Here is a 12,009-nt window from a genome sequence, read left to right on the forward strand (position 1 = left end):
TGAGACTTCTGGGAAATTTTCATATATACAGTTTCCAGAGCTCGAGTCCAGGATCACTCTTACTCAGGGATCTTGGGATGGAGTAGGAGCATCTAGATTTTAAAGAAGATCCCAGGTGATCTGTTGCACAGCCAAGGAAGTCAGAGGTAGGGGGTCCTTCCAGCCTTAAGGGTCTGGGCTGATCTCCAGATGGTACCATAAGTCGACCCAAGGCCACAGACCTCGATAGCTATCCCCTCCCCCAATCCTCTTACCGGGCAGTGCCCCCTCCAAGACACTCCCTTTGAAGACATCCTGGGTGAACTTGGGCTTGTGGTCATTCTGGTCTGTCACAATGATGGAGATGTTCATGGGTTCTTCCACGGAGGCGCCGTTTTCTGACACAGCGTGGCCAAAGAGCTGCGGGTGCACAGGTCTGGGGTCAGCTTGGCGCCTCCCTTCCCACCAGGCCCCCGGGCCCTGCTTCTCATTGGATGCTAAAGGTTACTTGCCTCATACTTGGCAATCTTCTCCCGGTCCAGTGGCTTATTCAACAACAACCAGCCCGTTTCCTTCTCTATGGTGAAGACACCCTCAGGGGGGCTGTCTGCCCCAGGCCCTGTGATGCTGTAGAAAATCTTGGTGCCTCTGTCCTTGCTAGATTTGAGCTGGAAGCAAAATGAAAAATGGCAGCTGACCAAGTGACAAATATCTCATGGGTGAGGAGGCGCTGCCTTATCAGAAACTGGTGCCACGAGAGAGGCTTTCCTCGGTGGGCCCCAGTGCTCAGCACCAAGAAACCTCTATTCAGGCCTTTAGGTGAGGGTCCCTGCAGCCACCAATGACGCCCAGGGAGAAGCACAGTCATACCTGATTCAGCCTCTGAGGGAAGGGACCCTTGCCATTCTCAGGGACAGACAGCGGCGGGAACACCCATTCTCTCTTGCGTCTTCGTAAGATACGTTTGGATGGGGAGGTCCTCAGAGCCTTACTTTCCTGTAAGGAGAGAAGACCCCTTAACCGAGATATGCAAACAGCTGGAACACACCCACCATCCTCACCTACAGGAGTTAAGGGTCAGGAGGCAGACCTGGATAGGTCTATTGCAAAAGAAAAATTGGAATAATCTAAGGTCCAGAGGACCAATGGAAAATTCTACAGTATATACATCTAGTGGAATACTATGCAGCTCTAAAAATGAGGAGTAAGGAAGCTCTCTATGTGCTGACATAGAAAGACCTTTGATATGTACTGTTGAGTGCCAAGAACAAGGTACAGAATGATTTAGCATTTTATTTAACAAACACATAGTGCTTAACAGATGCCAGGCACTGTTCCATCTTTTGTGTAAAAAGGTAGGAAAATAAGACCATATCTTCATATTTGCTTATTTATAGACGAAGTCTGCGGGAACACAGAAGAAATTAATAATGGTGATTACCTGTGGGAAAGGGGTGGAGAGGGCATTAGGCAGATGGAGAGAAAAAAGGGGAGGTAATTCATTGCATAATTTTAAATATATGTATTTTTTATTTTTGAACCATGTATACTAGTATATTAGCTATTCAAAAAACTAAAAGAAACAATGTGTGACCAAGTGCCTCATGTCCATCTTCCCAGGGGCTCATGGGATTGGCAGTTCTGTGTGGGAATTGCCTTCCCTCGGGGTTTACCCAGATGATATGGGAAAGAAAAGAGAGGTGAGAGAAAGAATCCAAGGTTACAAGAGCATTGGACCATTACTCACAAGACAGCTCTCTGCCGCCCCTCCTGGGCAGCTGCAAGCACTACACCGTGGTACCTGAGGGCTAACACCACCTCCTCTGAAGGGGATAAATAAGGTGGCTCACAGCAGCAATCTGGGCATGCACGAAGAACACCCCACCGACTCCCCACATACACACACGGGTGGACACAGTGTTTTACCTGGACTGTTGTGTCGTTCAGTGCAGTGAAATCGTGATCAGTGCTAAGCAGGGCCAACTTTTGCCCAGGGCAGCCCATGAAAACTGGGGAGAAGAGAGAAAGGGAGTATTAGGAAGGAGGGGCTTCTGGAAGCTACCCCAGAGAAACTACAGCAGACAACAGCCCCCTGATTGGATCAAGGAGTGTTCTACTACAGGAGGAGGCTCGGCTTACTTCCTCTGAGCAGCACTGTGACCAAATACGAGTTTCAGATGGGGCTTCCAAAGTTTGGTCTCTAAAGGGAGGGCCACTTTGTGGTCAGTTTGTAAGCCAAACCCCTTTCTTCATTCACGAGGCCAGAAAACCAAGATCACAGACACTGAGTGACATTAGTTCCCAGTGGCCTCATGAGAAGTAGGGAATGGGGAGGGGGGCAAGGTCACAGCTGGAGGCAGAAGATTTTCATGCGCTATGCATCCTGCTCCATCATCGCTCACAGAGCTTGCTCTAAACCAGCAGTCGCCAACATTTTGGACCACTGGTTGGCGACTGCTGCTCTAGACAACCTCAGCTTGTCACACTCCTTCTGGATCCCTCCTGCTTGGCCACTCTTTAAATAACATTGTGAGTTAATAACTATCATTCACCAAGCCAGAGACTGGGCCCATTTTATCCTTACATCTACCCCACCAAGGTAGGTGTTAGCCTCTTTTCAAAGATAAGAAAACGGAGGTTCAGAAGCCAGGTCAGCCTGACCCTAAAGCAGTGATGGCGAACCTCTGACACGCGAACTCATTTTTTTGGTTGATTTTTCTTTGTTAAATGGCATTTAAATATATAAAATAAATATCAAAAATATAAGTCTTTGTTTTATTATGGTTGCAAATATCAAAAAATTTCTATATGTGACACGGCACCAGAGTTAAGTTAGGGTTTTTCAAAATGCTGACACGCCAAGCTCAAAAGGTTCGCCATCACTGCCCTAAAGCATACGCTATATAAAACTCACAACCAATGTTCTTACACGCTATTCCTGTGGCCAAATCAGGGAACCTGCCAGAGGCCACAGGTGGGTCCATCAGCACCAGGCTCTGGCCCAGTGGTTCCCTTTGTGCTGGCCCAGACCCCAGGTCAGTCTGTGCCATGGAAATGTCAGGGTGAGGCCTTCCAACTGTCCTTTTTTGAAGAATTGTCCTTGAGGCTCAGTTGATGATGATGGTAATTGTTTTTCTTTTAAATCCTTCTTTAGTATAAGAAAGGGTAACAGATGAGGTTTTTTGGTAAAGTACAAAAGTAATGTGAACATGACAAAGTATTTAAAGAATTTAATATAAAAAGTCAAATTCCAAAGGATTAATAACCAGAAAATACAAAGAACTCCTTAAAACTCAACAAAAACAACCCAAGTTGTTTTGGGGGCAGGCAAAAAACTTGAAAGGACATTTCTCCAAAGACAATATACAAGGAAGGGCCAATAAGCATATGAAAGATACTCAATATCATTAGTCATTGAAAGAACAAATCAAAATCACAATGAGGTACCTCTTCACACCCACTAGGATGGCTATTTTTTTTTTTAAAAAACCCACGTGGGCCCTGGCCGGTGTGGCTTAGTTGGTAGAGCTGTTGTCCTTTGCACATGCCTGAGTTTGGGACCTCATCCCCAGTAGGGGACAGACAGGAGGCAGGGTAGGTCAGTTGGTTCAAGCATCGTCCAATTCCCTAAGGTTGTAGTTTCGGTTCGATCTCTGGTCAGAGCACATACAAAGAATCAACCAATAAATGCATAAATAAGTGGAACAACAAATCTATGTCTGTCTGTCTGTCTGTCTCTCTCTCTCCCCCCTTCCCCTTTCTCTAAAAATCAACACATTTTTACAAATGTGTGACACCCCCACCCCTCAAATGGAAGATAGTAAGTGTTGACAAGATGTAAATAAATTGGAACCGACATGCATTGGGAATGTGAAATAGTGGTTCCTCAAAAGGTAAACATAGAATTACCGCATGATCCAGCAATTTCACTTCTAGGTGCATACCCAAAAGAATTGTGGAAATTCAAACAGATATTCATATACAAATTTTCAGAGCAAAATTATTCATAATAGCAAAAAGATAGAAACAATCCAACTGTCCATCAAGAGATGAATAGACAAAATGTGGTTTATACATACAATGGAATATTATTCAGCTTTTAAAAGGAATAAAGTTCTGATACACACTACAATATGAACAAACCTCGAAAACATTATGCTAAGTAAAATAAGCCAGTCACAAAAGGACAAATACTGTACGGTTCTGCTTACATGAGGTACTTAGGATAGATTAATAGAGAAAGTAGAACAGAGGTCACCAGGGGCTGGGGATTTACTGTTTAATGGATATAGAGTTTCTGTTTCAGAAGATGAAAAAGTTCTAGAGATGGAAAACGGTGATGGTTGCACAACATTGTGAATGTACTTAATATCACTAAATTGTTTACTTTAAAATGGTTTTTTAAATGGTCAATTTTTATGCATATTTTAGCTCAATAGAAAAGTGGAAGTCCGACATGAGAGTGTAAAATGGGACAGTCATTTTGGGAAACTGTTGGTCAGTATTTACTGAAGCTAAATATACACATTCCCCAAGACCCAGCAATTCACTCTGAGATATAGATTCAACAAAAATACATTGACCAAAAGACATGCATTAAAATGTTCACAGCAGCACTGTTTATAATAGCTAAAAACTGCAAACAGCCCAAAGGTCCATCAAGGTAGAATGGCTAGAAACATCATGGTATATTCACATAATGAAATAAATCAACTGTAAGGACATTCTGGATGAATCTTACAAACATATGGTTCCCTAATAGAAGCCAGATTGAACAGAGAACATATGCATGATCCCATTAACATGAAGTTCAAAAACAGGCAAAACTAACCTAGGTGAAGGAAGTTATTAACATACTGGCCATAATTTGGGGAGAGGGGTTAGTGATAGAAGGGAGTAAAGGGGGACTTAAAAGCATACAGAGCTGCCTTCAGCTCCCCAGAGCCCAGTGCCAGCTCCCTAGAGCCCACAAGCTCTCTCACACAGAGGCAGGATCCGTTGCGGGAAGGCTGGAATGCACCCACGTGAAAGAGAAGATTGCTTAGAAACCAGCCCTGCCTCCTTGACGACATTCCCACTGAGGAGTCATGGGTTGTGACATGCCTGGCCAGTGGGAGGAAGGGAAAGAGAGACCAGGCCTGATTCCGCTCCAGAGGGCCTCAGGGGCAACAAGATCCCCAGGGAGAACCTGCCCTTTACCTCCAACACACAGCGTTGTAGTCTCATCTTCTGAGTTATCTTTTGCTCTGCTTTAGGGCTAAAAGGACCAGGAATGACATGTGGCAAAGATTGCATCATCTTTAATATAGGGCAAGAGTTAAATAATCTAGCCCTGGCCAGGTAGCTCAGTTGGTAAGAGCATCATCCAAGGTTGCAGGTTTGATCCCTACTCAAGAAGCAACCAATTAATGCGTAAGTAAGTAGAACAACAAACCTCTCTCTCCCTCCCACCCGCCCCCCCCCCCCCCCCCCCCCCCCCGTAAATAAATAAATTTTAAAAGAGCCCCTAGCCGGTTTGGCTCAGTAGATACAATGTCGGCCTGCAGACCAAAGGGTCCCAGGTTCAATTCTGGTGAACGGCACGTGCTGTACCTTGGTTGCAGGCTTCTCCTCGGCCTGGCCCTATGCAGGAGGCAACCAATTGATGTGTTTCTCTCTACCTTTCCCTCTTTCATTCTCCCTAAAAATCAATGGAAAAATATCCTCGGGTGAGGATTAACAACAAAATAAAAGAGTTAAATAACCTATGGGGTACTAACTCCATGCATTATTGATCAACTATGCAAAATGATATTTATAGTAGTGTTTAAGTTATCTAGGGAAGGACTTATACTATGAAGTAAAAAAAAGTAAGCAGAATGTAGAACTGTACATACAGTATATGTAATTAGTCACAGAAAAAGAAAAAAAAAGACTGGAAGGAAGTCCACCTTCCCAATGATTAGGGTTATCAGACATTTACTTTCTTGCCACTGGAGTGACTCAGTTGGTCGAGCATCAAAAAGTTGCTGGTTTTATTCCAGGTCAGGCACATACCTAGGGTGCAGGTTTGGTTCCCGGTTGGGGCATATGCAGATTAATGTTTCTCTCTCTGCATGTGAGGATTAGAAATGTATGTTTAAGTTTTCTCTTAACATGACTCTTAACAGGAATCATGTCTCCCCTAAAACTCGTATGTTGAGGTCCTAAACCCCAGTATTTCGGGATGTGACTGTTTTTGGAGATAGAACCTTTAAAGAGGTGATGCGTTAAAATGAGGTCATAGGGTGGGTCCTAATCCAGTATGGACTTAGGGGCTTAAACAACAAAATTTTATTTTCTCATAATTCTGGAGGCCAGAAGTCTGAGATGAAGGTGTGTCATAGGGTTGGTTTCTTTTGAGGCCTCTCTCTCTCCTCGGCTTGTAAATGGCTGTCTCCTCCCTGTGTCTTTGTATAGTCTTCCCTCTGTGACTGCCAGTGGCCAAATTTCCTCCTCTTATAAGGACACCATAATCTTTCCTCAGCTTTCTAGCAAACCAACCAACAAAGCGTTCATTAAAATAGCAAAAGTCCCGAAAACAGAAATGTCCATCAACAAGGTTAACTTTGGGTGATGCTACCATTTATACAAGAGAACATGATGTAGCCATAAAAACTATAAAAGATGAGGAAGCTCCTGTGTCTTGATATGGAAAGGTCTCTAAGACATATTGTTAATTAAAAAAGAAAAAAGATATAGAACAATGCAGTCTCTACAAAATGCTAACATTTGTATTTTTAAATTGTATTTGAGAAATACCTCTAGAAGGTGACTCAAAAAACTGGGCTTACAGGTGGAGACGCAGCGAGGGAATAAGGATGAGACTTTTTAGTGTATACCCTTCTGAATGCTGACCCACTCGAACGCATTAGCTATTCAAACACTGGTAAAAAATTAAGTCACTTTTTCCATTCTTAAAACAGTCCTCTTCCTAAGGGAGGGGCTTCAGCGAGCAGAGGGCTGGCCAGATCAGTCTATCAGCGATTTTCCTTCATGAGAGACTCAATGAGCCCTGCAATCCTCCCCAGCAGGCTTCCCAGCAAGAGGCTAATGGAGTGACTCCCCTTATTACTCAGAAGCCTGAATCCTCCAAACTCTAAAAGCTGCCAGGAACCAGAAATCCTCTTTCTGCTATCTGCAAGATCTGCCCCCCAGGAACATGAACACGCTTCACTACTGCTTGCCAGCACATTTCCATTATTCTTATGGTTCCAAATATTTGTAGCACAGTATCTGGGCTGTCCATCTAATCTTCGAGGGGAAAGCGCCAACGATCAAGAAGCCAAGAGTGATGTATGCCAACTGTACATGCCTCCCACTCAGGCCGAATATTCCAGTTGCATCAGAGGGCCTGGCCCCACCAGCTCCAACCCGCATTCAGCTGGAGGCAGAATACAGCCAAGGGCCTGGGCCAGGCAGGCAGGAACAAGCTTCAAAGGCCTGAGACACCCAGCTAAGTGTTTTCCTATCCAAATCCTCAAAAACTAACCTGCAAGGTGGATATTACACCTCCTCCCCTTTCTGACAACTCAGGAAACCAGAGGCTGCCTGGGGTTGAAGTGCCGTAAGAAGCCGTTTCAGACAGGTAAGCATACAAGGCCCACAACCAAGAAGCAGCAGGACCAGATTTCAAATCCTAGAGGCAGGGAAGTGATGAAGAACATGGGAACTGGAGACTAAAAGGCTTGGGTTCAAATCCATATTGTATGAGCACATGGAAGCTGTCCGCCTCTGGAAAATAGGAATAATCATAGGTATCTCATAAGCTTATCAGGATTAAATGGGATAATGTTTCACACAGCACTGAGCACTGTGTCTAGCCCAAGCAAGCCTTTAACAAAAGTTACCTTTAGCCTACTCACAATTAACCTAGGCTTCAGACTCCAAGTCTGGGCCTGCCCCTACAGCACAGACAAACCATCTCTCAAAGTGGGTAGGGGCTTAGCTATAGCCAAATGCTTTGCCTGAGGGATGAAGCACTGAAGGGAGGAGGAAATACATGGGACCAAAGAGCACAAAGGGATCTGGCTCAGTCTGCATCTGGAGGACTGTTGCTTAGGGGTGCTCTGGGCTGATTGGGGAAGGCAAAGGATAGAGATCTCACGGACAAGCTGACCTGCCCACGGAAACTTGCTGAGACAACTGTAGGAATATGAGCAGTTTCCTCTGCGAGCCATGAGTCACAAAGAGACCGGTGAACAGCAAGCCGTGGGGCAAAATCATTACAACTTCCTCCCAGATGCTTCCTGGCACCAGTGGCTTGCATCATTTGTTTCAAAATGAAATTGATCTGAAACCAGGTCTCGTAATCACTCATCCACCCTCTACTCCACCTTCTAACAGCCGGTAAAGTGAAGTAAGTAGATGTATTTCCTGTTCCTGACTGCAGCCTGGCTCCACAAGGCCACAAACCTTGGCCAAGTCCTGAAGGCATGAATGGGCCTGTGTCAAACTCTGCTTGGGGCCAGCTAGTGGGTGCTGATGAGCACATGGGCAACAGTTCATATCTTAAGACTGGAAAACAGAGACCTACTATCCACCCACATCCTGTACGGTAAACAAAGTCAGTTGACTGCTTCAGGTTCAGTTTCTCCCACAGGAATTCTGAATCACAAAGTCAATGAACCTGATGAAAAGGTAGATATAAATTGATAGTTTTCAGCACTGAGCCTAAATACACAATTCCTCGAATACTGTACTGTTGGGGAAGGGAGTTGATAACCTGAGACTGCTTCTAGAGAAATTAATTGATAAAAACCAGAGTTCTAGGTATCTGCACTGGATAGGAAGACATCCAATGGAACCAGGAGTCCCTGGCCTGTGCTCAAAGCTCCTCTGTAAAGATCGCCCCTGCCAAGCCTGACCTCAGATCCTGAAATGGCACCCCTATAAAACTTGGGCAAGAAGAGTCAAGTCCCTGGGGTACTAGAGCTATTGCAGAAAGAAAGCTTTTTATTTCTTTATTATTTTAAATTTATTTTTAGAGAGAGGGGGGAAGGCAGAGAGAGAAAGATTGATGATGTGTTCTTCCACCCACTCATGCACCCATTGGTTGATTTTTGTACGTGCCCCGACTGGGGATCGAATCTGTAACCTTAGTGTTACAATGCTCTAACGAACTAAGCCACCTGGCCAGGACAAGAAATATGTTTAAATAGACTTACAAGAACTGATGGATACTGGGCTGAGAAGTCATTCCAGGCCTGCTTTAGGTTGGAATGGCCTGGGGCACCTCCAAACTCTCAAGGGAACACCCTTGAAGGTGAGGAGCTTATCTTCTCAGTCATGACATAGAGGTACTATAGAGCCACAATATCCATTCTTACTGAACGAATGTCTTGGCAAAATACAAGAGATAATACCTACCTCATAAGCTTATTGGGAGGATTAAACAGAATGATGTTCACATAGCGCTGAGCACTGTGTCTAGCCCAGAGTAAGCCCTGTGTCATCTTCTCCTCAGGAACTCTGACTGATAGTGTCCTTTCTGAAATAGCAGAGTGCATTTAGGTCTAGAGGAGAAACCTTTCATTTGAAGTTGAACCTGAGAGCTGTAGGTAGTATTCCTCTCCCTGCTTGTTATCTGGCCTACTTTATAATTCCTGAATAACTCATAATTGGCACTTATTGCCAACTAGAGGCCCGATGCACGAAATCTGTGCAAGAGTAGGCCTTCCTTTCCCCTGGCTGCCGGCACCAGCATCCGGGACCTGGGCTTCCCTTGCAGCCCTGGCTTTGTCTGGAAGGTCGTTTGGTCTAATTAGCACATTATGCTTTTATTATAGATAAGTCATTGCAGAGTCTCCAGTAAATGATAATGTATTGTGAAACTGAAAATATTTGCTTATACTGCTCTAAGTAAGAAGTCTTTTGTTTTCATTTCTTTAACTCTTTATTGTTGAAAGTATTATATATGTCCCGCCCTCAAAAATGACCCCTTCCAGCCTGTTCCCACCCAGTGAGAAGTCTTTTTTTAAAAATGTTTTTAGCCCTAGCCGGTTTGGCTCAGTGGATAGAGCGCCAGCCTGCGAACTGAAGGGTCCCAGGTTCTACTCTAGTCAAGGGCACATGCCTGGTTGTGGACTCAATCCCCAGTAGGAGGCAGCCAATCAATGATGCCCTTTCATCATTGATGTTTCTATCTCTCTCCCCCTTTCCCTTCCTCTCTGAAGTCAATAAAAATATATTTTTAAATAGTAATAAATAAATATAAAATAAAAAACATGTTTTTATTGATTTAGAGAGAATAAGGGAGAGGGAGAGATAGATAGAAACATCAATGATGAAAAAGAATCACTGATTGGCTGCCTCCTGCATGTCACACTGGGGATCGAGCCTGCAACCCAGGCATGTCTCCCCTGGCCAGGAATCAAACCATGACCTCCTGGTTCATAGGTTGACACTCAACCCTGGAGCCACACCAGCCAGGCTACATGAGAAGTCTTTTATAAGGTTTTCAATACACTGCAGAATTTTCAAGATAAAGGAATATGATATGAAAAATGTCAGTTTTGATACACTAAAAATAGTGACTTTTCTGAACATAAATGTGTTTGCAATTCCATTTTTGTACACATTGCATGGTGTAATGGTTTGAGAAATAAAAACAAACAAATCACTGGTAATTGCCACACCCAGGTAGAAAATTTTCTTCTAAAAAACATACAAAACCAAGATTTTAATGTAAAATATTTTCCTATAATTGTATTTTATATCTTGATTAATGAAACATGGAAACAGTGATTTTCAGTTTGGGTCACCTGAGAAACCTATTTTCTTTTATTTATTTCAGAGAGGAAGGGAGAGCAAGAGAGAAAGTGAGAGAGAGAGAGAGAAACAATGATGAGAGAATCACTGACTGGCTGCCTCCTGCACATCCCCTCCTGGGGATCGAGCCCGCAACCCGAGCATGTGCCCTTGACCGGAATCGAACCCGAGACCCTTCCGTCCACAGGCCAATGCTCCATCCACTGAGCCAAACCAGCTAGGGCTGAGGAACCTATTTTCGTTTGCTTTTGGAGAAGTCCATTTCCTAAAATAGATACCAATGTGCAAAACCTTTTTGGTAAGTAAAAGTTGTCTGTTATTTCCAAAAAAGCAAAATACAACCAGCCATCTCTCTGGGGACAAATGTCCTTTGAGTGATCAACCTTGGCCAGTTTCCCTACTGACCTTTGGGCATTCTGACTGGAAGGGAAGACTGTTTGAAAGTGTTGTGGCAAAGGGCAGCTTGTGAGGGATGGGGGGGACTGTCCAAGAAGTCTCCACCTCGCTTGGTGTAGGGACGTATCTAGCTCATGAAGCGAGCACTTGTCTTTGCAGCGATCACTACCCTGTTAGGTATAAGAAGGTGCAGGGGGAAATTATGTAAAATTGCCTTGAAAAAGATTCTGCTGATTTCCTGAGTAAGACTATATAGTATATATAAAAAGGCTCACTTATTAAGAAACACAAATGAAGAGAACAAGTATGTGGAATACTTGGGAAACGGTGCTGCTATATATTGTTAGGGGTGGGGGAGTGCAAACTGGTACAACCTTTCTGAAAATTAAGCCTCAAACAAGCCCTTTGACCCAGGAATTGTGCCAGAAATCATCCCAGACGTCAAAAACCGGAACTGCAAGGATGTTCGTGACTGTTGCTTGAACGGTGTATTAAAAAAAACTTTTTAAAGCTTCAACAACTTTACTTTCAACAGAATCCTTAATTATGTGTGCAACAAGTTGTTCAAATGTCTAACCTATAGCCTTAAATGTCATAAAAGAAGACCTATCACTCTGCTGAAGGCGGGGATGGGGACAGGTCACAAAACAGGCATGTATAGTTTATACCATGCACCTGGCAATTAAGAAGTATTACTATGTTTATCTTATAGAAGAGAGAGGCAGATGCACAGATTAGATAGATTACATATGGCCCCGAGCGCTGGCACCAGGAAGGCAGACTAGCTCTCCCCAGAACCACCCATCTTCCTGGCAAAAACACAAAAACAAAACAAAACACTAACAA

At 43.9% G+C, this 12,009-nt stretch overlaps 1 protein-coding gene across 1 annotated transcript in view; it reads right to left on the reverse strand.

Moving 5' to 3' along the window:
- CDH3 (cadherin 3) overlaps nucleotides 1-12,009 on the reverse strand; it is a 43,280-nt gene that overhangs the window by 16,845 nt on the left and 14,426 nt on the right. The window contains 4 exon segments of the mRNA XM_070399059.1: nucleotides 255-399; nucleotides 492-647; nucleotides 850-975; nucleotides 1,906-1,988. Coding sequence (XP_070255160.1) covers nucleotides 255-399; nucleotides 492-647; nucleotides 850-975; nucleotides 1,906-1,988 — 510 coding nt within the window.

Source organism: Myotis yumanensis, unplaced genomic scaffold (assembly GCF_028538775.1).
Source record: "Myotis yumanensis isolate MYYU_CA2020_CCGP unplaced genomic scaffold, mMyoYum1.0.hap1 SCAF_18, whole genome shotgun sequence".
NCBI classification, from domain to species: domain Eukaryota; kingdom Metazoa; phylum Chordata; class Mammalia; order Chiroptera; family Vespertilionidae; genus Myotis; species Myotis yumanensis.